General features: G+C 37.1%; 3 protein-coding genes across 3 annotated transcripts; 2 read left to right on the top strand and 1 right to left on the bottom strand.

Annotated features, from left to right (window-relative positions):
- Positions 1–709: 709 nt before the first annotated feature.
- LOC104236949 (PHD finger protein MALE MEIOCYTE DEATH 1) lies at positions 710–4,331 on the top strand. The gene is made up of 3 exons (XM_009791002.2): positions 710–1,020; positions 1,630–1,873; positions 1,969–4,331. The coding sequence occupies exons 1-3, from the start codon at positions 723–725 to the stop codon at positions 3,491–3,493; spliced, it is 2,067 nt and encodes a 688-aa protein (XP_009789304.1). The 5' UTR covers positions 710–722; the 3' UTR covers positions 3,494–4,331.
- Positions 4,332–5,588: 1,257 nt separating this feature from the next.
- Positions 5,589–6,044, top strand: LOC104236948 (auxin-responsive protein SAUR68-like). Its single transcript, XM_009791001.2, has one exon. The coding sequence runs from the start codon at positions 5,589–5,591 to the stop codon at positions 6,042–6,044; it is 456 nt and encodes a 151-aa protein (XP_009789303.2).
- A 3,161-nt stretch (positions 6,045–9,205) lies between these two features.
- Positions 9,206–9,484, bottom strand: LOC104245519 (auxin-responsive protein SAUR21-like). Its single transcript, XM_009801135.2, has one exon. The coding sequence runs from the start codon at positions 9,482–9,484 to the stop codon at positions 9,206–9,208; it is 279 nt and encodes a 92-aa protein (XP_009799437.2).
- Between the last annotated feature and the right edge of the window lie 11,458 nt (positions 9,485–20,942).

Here is a 20,942-nt window from a genome sequence, read left to right as displayed (position 1 = left end):
ACTCCCACCAGAAACTATTTACATTTGGTAGCCAAAAAAGTGTATAAAATTTATATAATTTTTGTATATAACATACAGAATATATACATATATATATATATATACATATATATATATATATACATATATATATATACACACACACACACACAAATAATATACAAAAAATATATATTTTCGGATATTATTTTGAAAGCGGCTATACAATGTCATTTTCCTAATTATTTTGGTTTAGTATTAGATTTTTCTTTACTCCCTCTAGTTATGCTAATAACAAAAACAATCAGAAAATAATATAAAAACTGGAGAGAGAATTTAGAAAAGACAGAGAAAAAAAAATCTCTTTTCCCTTTAAGCCACGTAAGCAAAAGACAGTAATCTGTTTCGGGTCGTCACTTCTCAGTCAAACGAAATCTTAAATCAACGGCTACAAATGCCCTAAATTCCTCATCATCACCGTCCATTTCATTTTCAAATTTTAAATTCCTAAACCCAAAGGTTATTCCCGTCTTTTCACAATCTCTAACGCGCGCACCTGAAAAAATACTCAACCGTTTGAAACAACACACAGAGCTATAACAGTCTTCTTTCTTCAACAAACTTCAACTTCCAAACTGTTACTTACCACCCCCCCCCCCCGAAAAAAAAAAACCCACCCCCCAAAACAAAATTCAAAACAGAGAAAAAAACTCAAAATCAGAAAAAAATTTCAGTTCGCAAAAATGTCTACGAAGATTTTTGAAGCTTACAAGAAGAGTAAAAGAACACCAAATTTCTATGGCTTTCATAGTTTTCTTGATCCGGGTTGTCCAATTAAACCAACGGGTCCGTTTCGCGATAACGTTCGGTATTTTCTTCAACAGTGTGCTGAGCTTGAGGAGTATACAGTAGAAGGAATGCAAATTTGGAGTACATTTTTAGTGCATAAAAACAGAGGCGTTGCGATTCCTCTTTATACCATTGAAGAAAACGTGAAGAATAATGATAGTAGAAGTTTTTGTGATCACTGTAGATGTGCTGGTAACTCTTGAAAATTTTAATACTCTTTTGGTTTTTATTTATTTATTGATTTTCGAAATTTGGGGTTTTATTTTTTTTTATATTTTTAAGGCATTTCTTCATATTTTTTTTTGGGGGGGGGGGGGGGGGGATTTGTTATTTATATGCTGGTAGGATTTGAGTTTTTGAGCAACCTTTTGGTTATTTACTTATTTTTGAAAGTTGGGTTTTATGAATTCTTTTATTTTTTCAAGCATTTCTTCATTTTCGGGAGATTTTGAGTTTTGGGGTTTATGGATTTTAATCACTTTAGTTGTGCCCGTAAATCTTGAATTTGAACACCTTTTGGTTATATTGATGTTTGAATTTAAGTTTTCGGGAATTATTTCAGATTTGAAATTTGGTCAGTTTTTTTGTTTTGTGATTTTTTTTTTTTGGGATTATCTTTTGTGTTTTTGATATTTTAATTTTGGTACGTTCAGTTTGAATTTGAACACCCTTTCCGTCATTCTATTTATTTGTGAATTGTGTTTTGGAAATTTCCTGTTTTTTACTTTGGGTTTCTTTATTTTATTTTTGGGAGTTGAATTTTGGGGTTTAAGGATTTTTGAGGATTTTGTGATTTTTCAGGTTGGAGTCATCATTTTGTTTCAAAGAGGAAATACCATTTGATTATACCAGCTGACTGTGAATGGAACCAGCATCTTAATGATGGTGTTTTTGATGATCAAACTCACATTTTGCATGGTTTGATTCATTGTAATGGATTTGGGCATTTGATTTGCATTAATGGAAATGAAGGTGGATCCAAATTTCTTTGTGGCCGCGAAGTTATGGACCTTTGGGATCGCATTTGCACTAATCTTAGAGCTCGGTAATAAACATTTCTCTAAAGTATTTGATGTATCAGATTCTGGTTTTGAATGTATTAGTTGAGTTCTTGAAATATTTTCATCTGTTTTTTTGAAGGAAAATCACTGTTGAAGATCTATCGAAGAAGCATTCGATGGATTTACGTTTGTTGTATGGGGTTGCCTATGGACATACATGGTTTGGCCGATGGGATTACAAATTTAGCCATGGAAGTTTTGGGATAATGGAGCACAATTATGAAAGAGCTATTGAAATGCTCAGCTCAATTGAACTTGATCAGGTGATTGAAGATTTCAGATACAGCAGCAGATCCAATGTAATGAAACAGATGGTTGTTTGCTATAGAGGTTTGAGCGACGCTCCTTTGATCACGATTCGTGACCTCTTCAGATTCATGCTTGCTGTGAAGTCCTGCAATTCAATTAAGGAGAAGCCAAATGTTGCTCCTGTCGTACGAGCATGTTCTTCGTCGAGATACTTGATAAGAAATGCTTCACCAAGCAAGTCTGAGGGGAAGGAAAAATCAGCAAGGTATAGAAAGTTTTCTAACATTGCAGCATCTCTTGACAGTAGATGGCCAGTGAGAAGACTTGAGTTCACTGCAGATGTGATTGTTGATGCATTGAAAGAAAAGAAAGCAACAAACAGATTTGGGAGTTGTGGTATGAGTAGGCAGGAGGCACGTGATGCTGCTCGTCTCCACATTGGCGATACGGGGTTGATTGATTATGTTCTGAAATCGATGAATAATGTGATTGTTGGAGGCTATGTAGTTCGTCGTGCAGTGAATCGAGCTACTAGGGTGTTGGAGTACACGATTCAGGAGCTTCGGAATTGTGATCAGTCTGAACAAGAAAAGCTCCCTGAGCCAGTTCAGAACTATGCTGTTAATCCTGGAACTGATGTTTACAGTGATGTTTTATGCTTGTATAATAATCTGCTATTGAGCTTTGCAGAATCTAATGTGCTAAAGCTAGCTGTTAGGACAGTTTTGGATAGTAAGCATTTTGTGAAGGAATGGCCATTTAGGGATGATCCAGATGACATATTGTTGAGGTTCATCTGCTGCATTTTGCCAAGTTCTAGTGGTTTGGAAGCTGTACTTAGAAAGGGATATCCCCCGGGAGAGATGGTTGAAGTTCCTCTACATTCGACAATTGGTGATTTAAAAACAGCTATTGAGTCTGCAATGAGGGACACATATTGCATTATGGACAATTTTATGGTAACGGACATTGTAGGGATGGAAACAATGGAAGATTGTGAAGTGCTCTTTGGCATTATAGAGTCAGGCTCAGAACTTTGGGTGAGGGGTTTCGGGTTGGATTTGGAAAGTGAGTTGAAAAATGAAGGAGGGGCTGATAATTGGACAGTGAATTGTAGATGTGGGGCTCGAGACGATGATGGTGAAAGGATGGTTTCGTGTGATATATGTGAGATATGGCAGCACACTCGCTGCTGTGGGATCGAAGATTCTGAGGTTGTGCCACCGTTGTTTGTGTGTGAGGCTTGTTGCACTTCACTTGCACCACCAAGAGCACAGAACAGCTTTGAGTATGGTCTTTATGCGACATCATTAGTGCCTTGTGATTCTGAATTTGGCATGGACCTGATATACTGAAGTTAGGGGCAGAGAGTGGCAATTCACTTAGGACAAGAATTTGTATAGTCAGTCATATACTTGTGCAGTTTTTCTGTGTTTTTTTTCTGTCGTTACACGTGTTACTCGATTCTTTCAAGGACAAACTCAATAATCAATGATGATTCATATATCCTGCGCGTTCTCTGCTTGTTTACACATTTCTTTCAGCACTTAAAGTCCATTTACTTGTTTGATAGAAAGAAATAAGAATGAAAAACAGCAGGCTATAAAGCTGACTAAATATGTAAAAACTGAAAAACTGTAAGACTGTGAAACAATAAGAGTTGTCTAGTCATAAATTTTACATGGGAAATGTTCCATCCAAAGGTTCTTGTGGTTCTAAACTATACAATGAACTCTACAATCTCCTCTTTCTCATGTCTAGTCCTACTTCTTTACAAAATTTCATAGGCAAAAGAATTTGCACCACGGTCCTACTCATGATCTCCTCAAACGGGAAGTGAGATCAATGAACACGTCCTCTTTGATAGGTATTGTGAGACCGCCCATTGAATGATCAAATCCAAACTCTTCTTCAGCTTGAGCTAACAAGTTTTGGAATAAAGGCTGGCTCAAGTATGATACTGGCACAACGAATCATTTCTTTTGTCTCACTCCTACATATACTGCACAATGTCCTTTTGGAACACGTCCACATGTTGTCGACCTCCTTAGAATTCGATTAGCCTGAATAAATGGATTCATTTTAATACCCATTGTCTCAAGGAGTATTTGGTAACTCTAAATGGTGAAGGAAAAGAAAGAACCAGAATTTGAGAATTGTACAGAAAATGGAAGTTTTTATTTGTAATCTGGATACTTGTGTTTTGCTCAAATCCTTTGTTGTCCGAGTATATATATATATAAGTTAATGGCAAGTTTCATACTCAACTAGTGATAGACAATGGCACATGAAGTTTCACATGGTTTTGCTTACTCTGTTATTTTCAAAGTATTCAGTCCATGAATTTGTTGAAGAACAACACTAGGCCCCATGCTTCTCATGATATGGACTAGGGGTGGCAAATGGGCGGATCGGATATGAGCGGGTTAAAAACGGGTAATTCAAAAAACAAATAAATTATTCGACCCGACCAGTATTTGAGACAGCTAAAAAATGGGTTATCCGGCGGATAATATGGATATCCATTTTATCCATGGCTTCTTGAATATGATCACTTATGGGAGAATTCCTAGTCTCTCAAACTTGAGGAACCTCCAATTTGAGGCTTTACAAATGTAAAAGTTAAACACATTAGTTATCCATTGGTTATCCATTTGGTTAACCATTTTCTAAGTAGATAATATGGTTTTTATCCATATTCAACCCGTTTTTAAAAAGTTCATTATCCAACCTATTTTTTAATGGATAACTGTTTTCTTTTAACCATTTTGCCACCTCTAATATGGCAGAAGACACCCTTAAAATAAAAGCCACAAGAATGGATGAAGTTGATGATTTAGTATCACATGGTATTGCCTTCTAACTCCTTGACAAGCACTTAGAATTTTAGGCCATATTTGTGGATAACAGCAGCCAGCAGGTTTCTCTTACTCCTATTAACCTAAACTATTCTCCAGTGTCCCTCCTCTAAAACTCAGCTTTAATGCATTTGTAATTATAGCAAAACTAGCCAAGATGACAATTCAAAGGTCTCCGATCTACATGACCAAGAAGGGAGAAGCACATGGTTTTGCTTCTAACCTGCAATTCCTCATCTAGTGGTTTCAAATTATTGGCATTGGTGAGAAGTAACCAAGTATGAGCTAATATCATTACTAATAGGCCCCGGTTGTCGATCAAATTAAAGAAAAGAAGAAACTTAGCTTCATCCACAAATTTAAGGCCCCAAATCAACATGGCCAACAGGCATCAGCACATGGCTTTGCCTTTGGTTGTTAGTAGCAAAACTTCAGCTCCAACTACAAAGCCTGTCTACAACCTCTTGTATAAATAACCCCCTTTTCTATGGACATTTTTCATCATCAATTAAAAGCATTATCTATTCAGCCATCAAAAGGTTCTAAATTTCTTGTTTACTTTCTTGCTTCCTAACTTTCAAGAAAAAGAAAAATGGAAAGAAAGACAATGGTCAGTACTAAGAAGCTCATCAAAATGGCAAGGAAATGGCAAAAGTTCGTGGTCAAGCAGAGGAAGAGGATTTCACTTCCAGGAAATGGTAGTGATGCAGACAGTTGTAGTACATCTTCATCCTCTATTGCCGGAAAAGGCCATTTTGTAGTCTATACAATTGATCAAAGGCGCTTCGTTATTCCTTTGGCTTATCTTGAAAACGAGGTCATTATGCAACTGTTAAACATATCCGAAGAAGAGTTTGGACTACCAAGTGGTGGCCCTATTACATTACCCTGTGATTCGGCGTTCATGGACTACATCATTTCACTAATCAAGAAAGGTGTAGCCGCTGGAGATCTTCACAAAGCATTGCTCCTCTCAATTCCAACATGTTGCTGTTCAACTTCTTCTATTCACCAAGAAAGTGGAAATCAACATATTCTTGTTTATTGAGTCATGAGAGACTCTTTTTGTAAATGACAGCTCAAAATAGATTGTATAGCAGTAAACAATAGGCAACTGAGAGCTTGTACTATTACAGATGGAATAGATTGAAATTAACCAGATCTATAACTCCTTTGCAATTTGACAATTGAGAAGCTTTAACATTCTCATCTTGGAGTAGCACTATTATTCTATTGCAGCCAATCAACTTTGTCCATTGAAACTTACATTTACAGACATATGATCCCACCAACGCAAGGGATTATCTATATGGGATAACTAATACCACCATTTTGGTATAAAATTTATACCAGTATTAGCTAATACCGACAACCAACCATGGGATTAATATTCTTATCCCGGTAACCAAACGACCATGGAGTGTTCCTCTTGCGTGTAACACTCCTCAAATTTATAAAAGTTTCAAGATACGCTAATTATAGAATTAAATTATTATTATTATTATTATTTTTCTTGCCTATAGTGAATATATATATATACACACAATCTTAAATAATTGGATATACAATTAGGGAAATATTAATTATTTTAATATTATTAATTATTAAAAGTGAGTCATTAATTATTAGTTAAGTCAAAAAAAAAGGAGGCGGAGAACACAGAAACACAGACGCACGGATAGGAACAGAGGCAGCCAGAAATTGCTCGAAAAATTCTAGGGTTCTTCATAACTCACTTATTCTTGAACTCAGGTATATAAAATTCCCTATTCTCAATTACCCTACAGTAAGTAATAGATAAGAATTGAATAGTTAATTCCCTTCTTTCTCTGTATCAACAGTAAATCCCATGTTTAGGTGTGAAACTTTGAAATTAATTAAAATGCACTGGTTGTTGTAGAATCAATTGTTTGACGGGTATAAATTGGACTGGGGTCTACGTATTGGCTCAAGAAGTATTGAGGTGAGTTGATATAACCCTCTACTAAAGTGGTTTAACTCACAAAAGCACGCACACAAAGTGTTTGATGAATTGCATAAAAGAGTTAATATATACTTAATGGGAGTAGTAAGTACCTATTAGCTTAGAATTATTTTCTAGCTAAAGTTTAGGTGATTATTTGGATATATGTGCATAAATTTCAGATTTTTATGTTATTCTTATATACCATTTTCATGTTGAAAATTCATGAAGTATCAAGAACCTTTATAAATACTTTTGAATGTTTATTTCATTCTTATGTCATGCCTTACATTTAAGGATACCAGTATAAGTATGTATAAAAGATTTAGACTTGAAAAGTCACAAGAAGAAATTTTAGAAAAAAAAGATATTTTTTGGGAATATCCTTTATTCTGAGAAGGGGTCATCGTCCAGGCCTAGGGTCCTGACCAAGGCGTTGACTTCCTGAAACTACTTGTGCCAAGTAGGGAGCACACGAGCCGAGAGTCTCGTTGCTGAGAACTTACTTAGCCATGCTAAGGTATGAGACATGAGCACTGAGAACCATGAAGCGAGTGACACCTCGTGGATTGAGCCTATTCGATCAGGTTGGGATCGAACTCGTGCCGATCACACGGTGACTGAGACAGAATTAAGTCAGGATAGTTGGAACTCCCAAAGTATAAAGTGAAGTATTTTTTTATAAGTAAGAAAAAGAAAAGAATTTCTTTTAGAATATTCATGAACTGCTATTATGCAATTATTTTAGAATTATTCTTATAAGCTTTATATTTTACATGCATTTAGAACCTTTGCTCATAATGTATATGTTATTAAAGTTTCGCCCCATGTTGTTGAGACTCACTGAGTACAATGGATGGTACTGACGTTCTCTTTTGGGAACCTACGTTGGTCTGTGGTACAACGTAGGAACCGGATTTGCAGGCGAGCAGGCTATGAGTTAGGACTTCCTTCTCTTCCAGTGCTATTGGTGAGCTCCGCTTTTGTTCGTGGAGTATTCCTTAGAATCATCTTTATTTAGTTATTTCTTTGTTACTTAGAGAACTGGACCGGAAATCTCATGTCCTGAGCATTGCGTCAGTTTATCAGTAGAGGCTTCATAGACATAGTCGTTGGGTTAAGATTCAGATGTTTTTGATAATAACTTAGCAGCATTTTATTGGTTACTACGAATAAAATTTTGAAATTGGCTTATTTTAGATATTTAAATTATTTAAAAGTATTTGGTTACAGTAGTGCCTTGTGGCATATAAAGTTTGAGGTTATAATAGATTTGATAAGCAGAGGTGGTCCGCTCGGTCATGTTTAGTGATCGAGTGCCGGTCCCGGCTTATTCAGAAAATGGGTCGTGACATTGCGGACTTTCTTTCCGGTTAAATTTCATACTGGATCAATCTATATAGAAAAGGAAGCTGCAAATTACAGCAACCATTTTAGAGTGTAATAATAAAGCTCAGTGATTCCTCCTATAGGACACTAACAGGGCTACCACTTCAGTTCTTATTTCTAGTAACAGGTCATAATAACAGAGCCCAACTCTAATGAGATGGCAACATGGTCACAAATATATCAAAGATATTTACATGTGTATTTTAAATTAGCTTAAAGCATCAAATTCTGCACTTCCCCTAGCTTCCAGATATTCAAGTCAAGAAACTAAGCTGAACATGCCCTTTTCTCACACTGCACTCACAATCATGTGATTTAATACCTCGTTTTCGCTTCCACTGGACAAGAGGTGGAGTTCATCTGCTCAGAAGCATGTTCAGATTTATTATATATCTGGAGATCTGGAGAATGTAAATATAAGAATTTTATCATACAACCACACAAAGTAGGTCGGAGAGCTGTAAATAGTGATAGTAGTACTTAATTGCTGGTGTCAATAGAGTCAGCAGCATAATTGTGCAAAATGTCAGGCACATCAGTCTACTGAATTAGGAAACATGAACATATAAAAGTATTGAGTCTTCTAATCAAGTGACTTGAAAAAATTTGCATATATAAAAATTGGCTATATCCATTTGACAGGAGGTTAGTCATTTTAACTAACTTTACAAGCAGAAAATCCTTGTTTTCTACTACTACTATACAAAATGGTTAAGAAAAAACAAGGAATTGTTTTCCCTCTTTGTCAAGTACGACTTAAAAGGAAGTGACATCCCTACTATCTCTCATCTTTCTCATTTCTAAAACTGTTGCTTTACAAAATTTCATGGGCAGAAGAATCTGCACCATGGTCCTACTCATAATCTCCTCAAGCGAGAGGTGAGATCAATGAACACATCCTCTTTGCAAGATATTGTGAGACCACCCATTGAATGATCAAATCCAAACTCTTCCTCAGCTTGAGCTAACAAGTCTTGAAATAAAGGCTGGCTCAGGTATGATATTGGCATGACGAATCGCTTCTTCTGGCTCTCTCCTACATAAACTGCGCAATGTCCTTTTGGAACACCTCCAGTTGTTGAAGACCTCCTTAGGATTCGATTAGCCTGAATAAATGGAGTCACTTTGATACCCATTGTCTCAAGGAATATGATGTAACTGTAAATGATGAAGGAAAATAAAGAACAAGAACTTTGAGAATTGCACAAAAATGGAAGTTTCTTTGAATGTCAGGGTACTTGTGTTCTGCTGAAATGTTTGGGTCTGATTATATATAATAAGTTTATGACAATTTCCATATCCAAATGTTTAGTGGTTTAGAGAAATTGGTGGCTACTGGTGAGAGACAATGGCACATGAAGTTTCACATGGTTTTGCCTACAGTGTTATTGTCAAATAACTTAGACAATAAATTTTGTTGAACAACAACACTAGGCCCTACTGCTTGTTATGATTTGGAGCAGAAAAAGACACCCTTAAAATAACATCCACAAGAATGGATAAATTTGATGACTTAGTATCACATGGTATTGCCTTCTAACTCCTTGAAAAGCACTTCTTTAATGCATTTGTTCTTATAGCAAAACCAGCCAAGATGGCAATTTAAAGGTCCCCTATCTACATGACCAAGAAGGGAGAAGCACATGGTTTTGCTTCTAACCTGCAATAGCTCATCTGATTGTTTCAAATTATTGGCATTGGTGAGAAGTACCAAGTATGAGCTGATGTCGTAACTAATAGGCCCCGGTTGTCGATCAAAGTAAGAAAAAGAGGAAACTTAGCTTCATCCACCAATTTAAGGCCTCATATCAACATAGCCAACAGGCATCAGCACATGGCTTTGCCTTTTGTTGTTAGTAGCAACTTCAGCTCCAACTCAAAGCCTGTCTACAACCTCTTGTATAAATAACCCCCTTTTCTATGGACATTTTTCATCATCAAGTAAAAGCATTATCTATTCAGCCATCAAAAGTTTCTAAATTTCTTGTTTACTTTCTTGCTTCCAGACTTTCAAGAAAAAGAAAAATGGAAAGAAAGGCAATGGTCAGTACTAAGAAGCTCATCAAAATGGCAAGGAGATGGCAAAAGTTTGCGGTCAAGCAGAGGAAGCGGATTTCACTTCCAAGAAATGGAAGTGATAAATACAGTTGCAGTACATCCTCATCCTCTATAGTTGAAAAGGGTCATTTTGTAGTATATACAGATGATCAAGCACGTTTTGTCATTCCCTTAGTTTACCTTGAAAATGAGGTCATTAGGCATCTTTTAAGCATGTCCGAAGAAGAGTTTGGACTACCAAGTGGTGGTCCTATTACATTACCCTGTGATTCGGCGTTCATGGACTACATCATGTCACTGATCAAGAAAGGTGTAACTGCTGGAGATCTTCACAAAGCATTGCTCCTCTCAATTCCTTCATGTTGCTGTTCAACTTCTTCCTTTCACCAAGAAAGTGGAAATCAACAGATTCTTGCTTATTGAGACATGAAACGGTCATATTTTGTAAATGATATCTCAAAACAGATTGTACAGCAGAAGAAAAATAGGCAACTGAAATTTGTTTCATTAGAGAAGGAATAGAGCTTTAACATTCTCATCTTGGAGTAGCACTATTATTTTATTGCAGGAAATTGACTTTGTCTATCGAAAACTTAGAGACGTATGAATCAAAACAACACAAGTCTAAATGACATGAAAAATTAATTGTAACTAGTTTAAATGAAGTGAAATCATTAACTGTTCCTTTTCCAGACTTCCTTTGCAGTTAACGTTAATGCTTGATCAGTATAACGTTAATCCTACACCACCCTAATTGGCCACCACTTTGATTATTGTTTCTGGTAATAAGTCATTCATATCAAAATGTACTAATGGATCCTACAAGTTTTCCTCAGGCCATAATACCGGAGTGCAGGTCTTAAGTGATAGTGACATGCTCACAAATATGTGAAGATATTTACATGTGTAATTTCAATTACCTTATAGCTCGGACGTACATAAGTAATAATATCTGGAAAGATTGCAAGACAAACCACCTGCCAAGAACAAGTAGTTTAGTAAGTTGCAATGATTCAAAAAGACTTTGAATAGTGCATTTCTCTAGACTTACAAGACATGGTCTCTGATAGGCTTAGTGGAATTGAAGAGTAAAGCAGCCTCAGTTTTGGACAAATTATGGAGCACCGAAACTATGGCCTATCGCTCAATGAAACAGAATTTTTCATCTTTGTTGAGCAACAAACATTTCCCTTGCTTCTCCGAGAGAAGTCATCGGTTGCTAAATTTAGAAATTGAGACAGAAAACACAAAAGAAAGCATCTGGAGATCTGGAACTTTTAAACTTTTAGGAGTTTTAACAGACACACAAAGGAGGGTCGAAGAGCTGTAAATAGCTATAGTAGTACTTAATTGTGGTGTCAATAGATCCAGCAGCACAATTATGCAAAATGTCAGGCACATTGTCACGACACAATTTAGGATTGTGACCGGCGCTTAGGAGCAAGTGCTCCCAAGTAAGCCTCATCGATAATTTTACAGAAAATCGGGCAGAGTTTCCCCTGTTTTTTGGACCATCCCAAAAATTTTCCCATCTCAAATCAACAACCAAACATCCTAATATCATATCAAACAATTGACAACCTGTCAATTAACCAATACAAGTCTCCACCATGACTAAACAACCAACTAACCACTAGAAACACTAATTTATCTCCAACTTTGATAAATGAGAACGATACTCAACATATGACTATAATAACAAAAGAATACTCATGACACTAAAATAATGACTATGGAGCGACTCTCAGAGTTTAAAGAAAAGACCATAACAATAAATAAAATCTCTGCCCACGCGAACAAGTGCGAGGCTCGCCGAGAAATATCAATCTATGCGCTCTAATTAACGAAATCCTCGCTTGCGTCAACTGCTGTCTCTGTAAAAAAAAATTAACGGGGAATGAGTCGCTAGCTCAGTGAGTAATAACACTTAACCACATCCGTTTTTATTGGGGACAAGTCAGAAAACATGCTAGTAGCTCAAACAGAAGATAACATAAAAATGCCCTTTCAAAAACAATAAATAATTTTCAGTCTCATCATGTTCTTCTTGTAGTATAATACAAATAATAATTTAGTAATAAACTCGGTAACCACTGTACAATTTCAATATTCACATTTGGGAGGTTTCAATGAACGGATCATGTAATCGGTATAACTGTGGACTTCTTCGCAAGAAGTCAAATATAACGGTAGTCCCTACTCGAGGGAAATCGGTAATGGTATGCTAGTTCTACCTTCCCACTAGCGAGTGCTATAACAGTAATCTGTAATGACAAGGTGCACCAGGTCTAACGAACCCGCCGTTAGCTACGGGATCCTTCAATGTCTACTCCCATTTATACTTGTCTCTGTAATCCGTATATACTCGTAGAAACTATTTTAAAACAATATAGGGAATTTCGGTTCTTATAAAATCATATAATTTCCTTTCGATAACAGTAAATTCAAGAAACGGTCAAACAGATCTAGTGACACGAAAATATTTAAAACCACGGTATTCATCTCAAATAACTATTTCGGTATCATATCAAGTAAAAACCTTGTCCCACATGCAACTCAAAATAATCGGTAACATATTCATATTAAAAATCATGTGTAAATCATGCAAGTTATGAAAACACAAATTGCGGTAAGATTACTACTCATAGTACTCGTGCTGAAATACCAACTACTTCACCTCAAGCAACTCGTACAAATTCCTCCAATCAATCTATAATTACATAATATCGATCTCATGTTAATTTTCTTATTTAGGCTAATTCATAGCTATTTTAGAATACCCAACCCTCGAGGTTTCATGTTTGACTCTTAATTTGCCCAGAATAATTCTTAATGGTATTTAATTTCTTATACCTTGTGAAACCCTTCAAATATATGAACTGAGATAAAAAGAATTATCAGAAGAAAAGAACCCAGATGAAATATTCGAGTATTACCTGTCACACCTCCTTTTTCACCTACACCCCTCAAAGGGCATAGAAGGGAGTTTTTCCAATTAAAGGACAGTCGAAACGGAATTTATTTATCTATTTCAGAGTCGCCACTTGGGAGATTTATGGTGTCCCAAGTCACCGGTTGAATCCCGAATCGAGGAAAAGAATGATTCTGTTTAACAGTCTGCGCACCAGAAATCCGGATAAGGAATTCTATTAACCCGGGAGAAGGTGTTAGGCATTTCCGAGTTCCGTGGATCTAGCACGGTCGCTCAACTATCATATTCGGCTTGATTATCTGATTTTATACAATTATGAACCTACGTGCAAACTTTAACTGTTTACCGCTTTGTTATTATTTATTCAAAGAATTGCAACGTCGTGAGAATGCATCTCGAATTGCGCCACATAAATGTACCCGCAATTTTTGATACATTCCAACTTCGTTGAGATTTGGATTTGGGTCACATAAATGTGCACCCGAGTTTAGGAAAATGACATTATTAAATACGCGCCTATAGACTAACGCGTTGTTATTTTGAGAAAAGCCGTAAAGTTCGCTATGCGGCCTGTCTCGAAATCTAAACATAACTATCCGTTGAGGGCCCCGCAATTTGTGTATTCTAGTTTGTCGAGGCTCGTCTCATTCATTATTTTTTAAAGGAATTTGCAACGTCATGGACATGCATCTCGAACCACGTCACAATCAATGCACCCGTGATTAACGACACATTTCGACTCCGTTGAGATTTTGAATTGGGTCACATAAATGTGCACCCGAGTTTAAGAAGGTAGAATTATTAAATACGCGCCTAAAGCGACTAGCGTATCATTGTTTTGGGTAGGGCCGTGAAATTCGCTAACTGGACCGTCCCGGAATCTAAGTAATTAGTATATATACCTTTGCGAGGGCCCTGCAATCTTCGCGTTTTACTCGGCGAGGCTCATCTCGTTCTTATTATTAAAAGGGCAATCTTAAAAGTGACTATGGTTTTCTATTAAATTTGTCTCTAAACATGAAAGAAGACAAAGTCCTAATTAGTTTACATGCTTGAAAAGTCCGGGCCTTTTAATAATTTTTGCATGTTTGATTAGTCCCGAAATGTCGTTACAAAGTAAAAACATACAGGAATCCTGGCATGATTCGAGCTACAAGAAATCGCTAACTCACCAAATCACGCCTGTCTATCCTTACTTGTTACTTTAACTAACAACCTTAGACTTACAACCACGCTTCTTTTCCTTTAAAATGTTGCAGTACCCTTTTTTTTAAGTAACAATTGATGGTAAGATTAATGCTAAGATCTAGCTGACCAAGAACTCAAACAATCATGTTATAATCCAAGATTAGTTAACAACCTACTAGATATTTCAGGGATCAAATCACAAGTGCTACTTTACAAATTATCGGAAGTTATATCCAACATCCATTACATGGTCAAGTTCTGATTGAATACGAGCTAAACTACGTTATTCCGATAACATGATCTAACACATAGCAGTTTTCTGCAGCCCAAATAACTAAAATGACGAGACTATCTTTTACAAATTACAAAATCAATAATGCTTTAAGGAACTTAATAAAATAGTAACAACAAGTTTCAAACAAACAGATTGCTTTTCTGGTTTTCATTTCAACTTCAACTTTTCACATAAATTCATGCTTCACATTTTCAGCTTACAACAACCATGTTAAAGTCGTGTACCTGGTATTGGAAACAAGAACAGAGGAAGGTGAGGATCAGTGGCAGTAGCAAACAGCAACACAACAACAGCAATAGCTAAAATAGCCCAGCAACAGATTAAAACCCAGCAGTAACTTCAGAAAAACACCAAGCAACAGCACCAAATGCACCAGAAAATCCAAGAATGCAACCCAAATACCAACAGCAATATAAACACCCACAATATGACCAAAACTTGAGTTTGCAACAATAGATAGACCAGCAGACTGTCAGAAAATTCCCACAACTCTCAATGAAACAGTAACAGAGGTAAATACTGATTTCAACAGTAAAAGGGAAGCAGATTTTTCTTCTTTAAATCTCAAACCCACTGAACTTTAGTGTACAATCTTTAGCCTACTACCTCTATTTCTCTAGAGTTTTAGGTTAAACCTCCAGCTTCAACACTCTTGTTTTTCTCTGGCTTCTCAGGATCAAAAAAACTAGCCCCTATTTTGTTCTAAATGAGCCTATTTATAGGCAAAGTAGGCAAGCACCAGGCTGCCTTGATACCTTCAGCCTTTAATTTTGCCCATACCCCTTAATTTCCCATGCCTAAATGTCTTTTCTTGATGCCCACTATATTGTTCCCCATGTTTGTCCTATTGCTTTAATCAAGAGTTATGAGTTTAGAGTATTCATTTTAAACTCACATGCTCTTATGTCTTGTTCCCCATTGTCATTAAATTAATAGTATTTTAATTAACCACTTGACAGACCCTTAAGTTAATTCTGATAAAACCTTGTCAAATGCCAAAACTACCCTTAACCCCCTGAAGATTACTGTTATGCCCTAACTCTTAATAGCCAGTATATAAACCCTTCTAAATTCAAACTAATCACTAATTACTAACTATCAGATTATATAGCTACAACCAATTCAATCCTATCCAAACACACAAAATGATTTCAGGCAGGAGGGATGAGGGAATGAGGTTCATGTGGCCTTAAAATAAGCGAGCCAGCTTGGTTCAAAAAAGCAATTGGATACATTCAACAACTTCAACTCAATCACATAAGGTCAGAAAAGAAACAGAAATGACAAACACTGGAATGAGTCAAAGAGATAAACTATTGTCATGCTTCCTTATTCCTTTAATCAAACTAAACGACGATATTTAAACATTCGATTACATGCTATAACGGATAACAATTAATCGATACACTATTAGACTCAACAGGGCACCTATATGAACCACTTGACGACATTAATCAGATTAAACACGTAGTCCATCACGATAGGTACAACTAACAGATAAACAAAAGAATCGACCAGATAAAAGGTCTTATGAAGACGGACATAATTAAAAGAAAAAAATGACAGAAAAATCAAACAAATTAAACTAACATGTAAACAAACACAAATAGCACACAAACAGAAGGAAAGTAAGGAGAAATTACCTCGGAAGCTTAAGAACAAAATGACCCATGCTCGAACTGGACTTGACCTCTTTGAGGTCGAACGGACTTTAATCGAAGTGTCCTCGACTGAGAACACCTCGATTAAGGTCTATTAGACCCCAACTCTTCCTTTAAACTGGACAGACCCCTATGGTTTTGAGTTCTAGGGTTTATACGGTCCTATTTGGGGCTCGAAGGTCTCTACCTAGATTCGAACCAAACCAAGCTTGGTTTGGTTACGAGTGAGGCCAGGGGAGTGACTGGTGTGAATCTGGGGTCGGTTGGTGTAGATCAGGTTTTTGCTCGAACCTTCAAATGAAGATTCGAGACGTTCGGGGAAGATTCGAGGTAAGCTGAGTGTGGATTTTGGAGAGAGGGGATCATGGTGGTTCAGGGGTGTAATTTTGGCGGGCATCGGAGCCGACGCCGTCGGATTTTCTGGCGAAGGAAAAGGTGGCGGCTAGGGTTTTAGGAAGGGTTCTCTGAACACAAAGACGAAGATGGGGGTTTGGCTATGGGGGGCTGGGTAGGTGTTTTAGGCTTATATAGTGGGTGGGGGTTTTGATTTTGGCCGTTTGATCAAACGAGATCGACGGCCTGGATCTTTGGCTTGAGTGGAAACGGTGTCGTTTGGTTTAACAGGGGGTCCGGTTTGACCGGGTGATGGGTCGGGTATAGGGAACGGGTATGAAAGAGGTGATCTTGGCCGTTGATCCGTTTGAGATCAACGGCCCCGCTCAACTGTGACAAAACGGTGCCGTTCGGGAACCTCTGAGGAGACGGACCGGTTTACGCCCTGGGCCAACTCGTTTGGGCCTACTTACATTTTAATTTTTTGGCCCAAAACCGAATGTTCTTTATTATTTTCAACTCTTTTTCTTTTTCTACTTTTAATTAACAATCAATAAAATTCTAAAAATAATTTGTAAAACCAAAATTAGACTACAAAATGTTAATTAAACCTTAACAATAATTAACGCACAAGGTCAAACATTTAATTAAAAAAAGAAAATTACACAACGGCACACATAAATGACAAAATGCAATAAAATACATATTTTTTGTGATTTTCTTTCTTTTAAAATAAAACATGGTTTAATTAATTCCAAAATGTACAATTAAATCTTGAATGTGCATGCAACACGTATTTTTGTACTTTTTAATTAATCACAACAAAGGTAAACATTTACGGACAAAATAATTACCAAAATGTCATGGAAATTCTCAAAATTGTACCCAGATGAAATTTGTTTTTATTTCTTTTGGAGTAGTTTTCGTGAAGCAAAAATCACGTGCTCACATTACCTGTAAAAACCAGTGCATATTTAAGATTTCTCAAGATTTGGTTCTAGCCTCTTTCTTTCCTTCTCTGTTTTTTTGTTTCGTTCTGAAGCTTCTGCTTCGTCGAACTCAGCAGACCTTTCTTTTCTTTTAGGCAAATGGGCTTCGGCCCTTTTTGCCTTACTTATCCTTTTTTAAAAAGTTATTTTCTTATAATTTTTGTTGTTGTTGTTATTATTATTATTATTATTATTATTATTATTATTATTATTATTAATACACCCTTATTTAAAAATATAGGGTATTACATCCTCCCCACCTTATGAAATTCGGTCCCCGAATTTAACTCAAGTACGTACCTGTAGACTGAAACAAATGGGGGTACTTGACTCGCATAATGTCTTCTATTTCCCAAGTAGCTTCTTTAACTGTATGATTTCTCCATAAGACTTTCACGAACACGATTTCTTCTGACTGTAGTTTTCTTATTTGTCTATCAACAATAGCCATTGGCTCCTCCTCGCAAGACAACTTCTCATCGAGTGGTATAGTCGGTGCTTCAATCACCTGAGATGAGTCTGATATATATTTTCTCAGCATTGAGACATGAAACACTGGATGAATAAAGGACAACTCAGGAGGAAGTGCCAAACGATAAGCCACCGCTCCCACTCGGTCTAATATCTCATACGGTCCTATAAACCTAGAGCTCAACTTGCCTCTTTTCCCAAACCGCATCATACCTTTCATAGGGGAGACTCGTAGGAACACTTTGTCCCCAATTGTGAACACTAAATCTCTTCTTCTCTTATCAGCATAAGACTTTTGTCTACTTTGAGCTGCAAGCAATCTTTGTCTGATCAACTGGACCTTGTCCATAGCTTCTTGTACTAGGTCGGGTCCCAATAAGTTAGTCTCACCAGCTTCAAACCATCCGATAGGAGAACGACATCTTCTACCATACAATGCTTCGTACAGTGCCATTTGAATACTGGACTAGAAGCTATTGTTGTAAGCAAATTCAGCTAACGGTAGATAAGTGTCCCAACTACCTCCAAACTCAAGAATGCAAGCTCTCAACATATCCTCTAAGATCTGAATAGTACGTTCAGACTGCCCGTCTGTCTGTGGATGAAATGCAATACTAAGATCTACTCGTGTACCCAATGCTTATTGAAAAGATTTCCAAAAGCTTGAAGTGAATTGTGATCCTCTATCAGAGATGATGGATACTGGAACTCCGTAAAGTCGGACAATTTCATTCATAAATATCTGTGCATACCTGACTCCACCATATGTAGTCTTTACCGGCAAAAAGTGTGCTGATTTTGTCAGTCAATCTACAATCACCCATACCGAGTCATAACCTCTAAGGGTTCGTGGTAGCCTGATGACAAAATCCATAGTAATTATTTCCCATTTCCACTCTGGAATCTCAATTTGTTGTAGTAGTCCTGCGGGCCGCTGATGCTCAGCCTTGACCTGCTGACAAGTCAAACAACTAGAAACAAAGTTAGCAACATCTTTTTTCATACCTTCCTACCAATAAAATTACTTCAGGTCATGGTACATTTTTGTGGATCCAGGATGTATAGTGTATTTAGTGTTGTGAGCTTCTTTAAGAATAACATGTCTCAACCCATCTATGTCTGCTACACATAGCCTCTCACCCATTCGAAGAACACCATCACTTTCAACAGTCATATCCTTGCTTTTACCAGCTAAGGCCTCATCCCTATATTTGCATAATCGTTCATCCTTATATTGGGTGGCCTTAATGCGCTCAACTAATGAAGACTTAGCCTGAGCACAAGCCAACAATACCTCTGAATTTCCAACACTAAATCTGATACCTGTATCTTCTAGTCTCTGAATATCTTTGGCCAAATGTCTCTTTGCAGGGTCTATATGTGCCAAACTCCCCATAGATTTTCTGCTCAATGCATCAGCCACCACATTGGCTTTTCCAGGATAATATAAAATAGAACAATCATAGTCTTTGAGTAGTTCCATCCACCGACGCTGCCGAAGATTCAGATCTCTCTGCTGAAAGATATACTTCAAACTTTTATGGTCGGTATAAACCTCACAAGTTTCGCCGTATAGATAATGCCTCCAAATTTTTAGAGCAAATACCACTGCAGCCATCTCCAAATCATGTGTAAGATAGTTTTGCTCTTACCTTTTCAATTGTCTCGAAGCATAAGCTATAACACGACCATTTTGCATGAGAAAACATCCTAATCCCACCCTCGAGGCGTCACAGAATATTGTAAATCCTCCAGAACCTGATGGTAAGGCTAATATTGGTGCAGTTGTCAGACACGTTTTGAGTTTCTGAAAGCTTTGCTCACATTCCTCCGTCTACTGAAACTTTGCATTTTTCTGTGTTAGCTTGGTCAGTTGAGCTGCTATTCTGGAGAAATCCTGCACAAAACGCCTGTAATAGCTTGCTAAGCCTAAAAAGCTGCGAATCTCTGCAGGAGAAGTAGGTCTGGGCCATTTCTGCACAACTTCGGTCTTCTTAGGATCTACCATAATTCCATCTTTGGATACAACATGCCCCAAAAATGCTATCGAGTCTAGCCAGAATTCACACTTCGAGAACTTAGCATAAAGTCAATGTTCTCGCAATGTCTGCAACACAGTCCTGAGATGATTCTCGTGTTCTCCTTGTCTACGAGAATATATCAGGACATCATCAATAAATACTATTACAAATATATCCAGAAACCACTTGAACACCCTATTCATTAAATCCATGAATACAGCTAGAGCATTTGTCAGTCCGATAGGCATCACAAGAAACTCATAGTGCCCGTATCGACTCCTGAAAGCAGTCTTAGAAATATCTTCATTTTTGATTCTAAGTTGATGATAACCAGAACGGAGGTCAATCTTTGAAAAGTGGGCAGCTCCTTGTAACTGATCAAACATGTCATCTATACGAGGCAAAGAATATTTATTGCGTATTGTTATCTTGTTCAACTGCATGTAGTCAATGCACAATCTCGGGGATCCGTCTTTCTTCTTTACGAACAGTACTGGTATACCCCATGGTGATACACTAGGTCTAATAAAACCCTTATCTAACAAATCTTGTAACTGTTTCTTTAGCTCCCTCAACTCTGCTGGTTCCATTCGATATGGGGGTATCGATATGGGCTGTGTGTCAGGTAGCAAATCAATACCAAAGT

This window comes from Nicotiana sylvestris, chromosome 5 (assembly GCF_000393655.2).
Source record: "Nicotiana sylvestris chromosome 5, ASM39365v2, whole genome shotgun sequence".
Classification (NCBI taxonomy): domain Eukaryota; kingdom Viridiplantae; phylum Streptophyta; class Magnoliopsida; order Solanales; family Solanaceae; genus Nicotiana; species Nicotiana sylvestris.
The sequence above is the reverse complement of the archived record's forward strand: the minus strand, read 5'-3'. Positions and strand labels throughout refer to the sequence as shown.

Excerpts from the sequence above, each read along its gene's own strand:
- LOC104236949 (XM_009791002.2), top strand. The coding sequence starts at position 723 with ATGTCTACGAAGATTTTTGAAGCTTACAAGAAGAGTAAAAGAACACCA. Across the intron at positions 1,021-1,629 it reads TGATCACTGTAGATGTGCTG|GTTGGAGTCATCATTTTGTT; the intron begins GTAACTCTTGAA and ends GTGATTTTTCAG. Across the intron at positions 1,874-1,968 it reads TGCACTAATCTTAGAGCTCG|GAAAATCACTGTTGAAGATC; the intron begins GTAATAAACATT and ends GTTTTTTTGAAG.
- LOC104245519 (XM_009801135.2), bottom strand. The coding sequence starts at position 9,484 with ATGGGTATCAAAGTGACTCCATTTATTCAGGCTAATCGAATCCTAAGG.
- LOC104236948 (XM_009791001.2), top strand. The coding sequence starts at position 5,589 with ATGGAAAGAAAGACAATGGTCAGTACTAAGAAGCTCATCAAAATGGCA.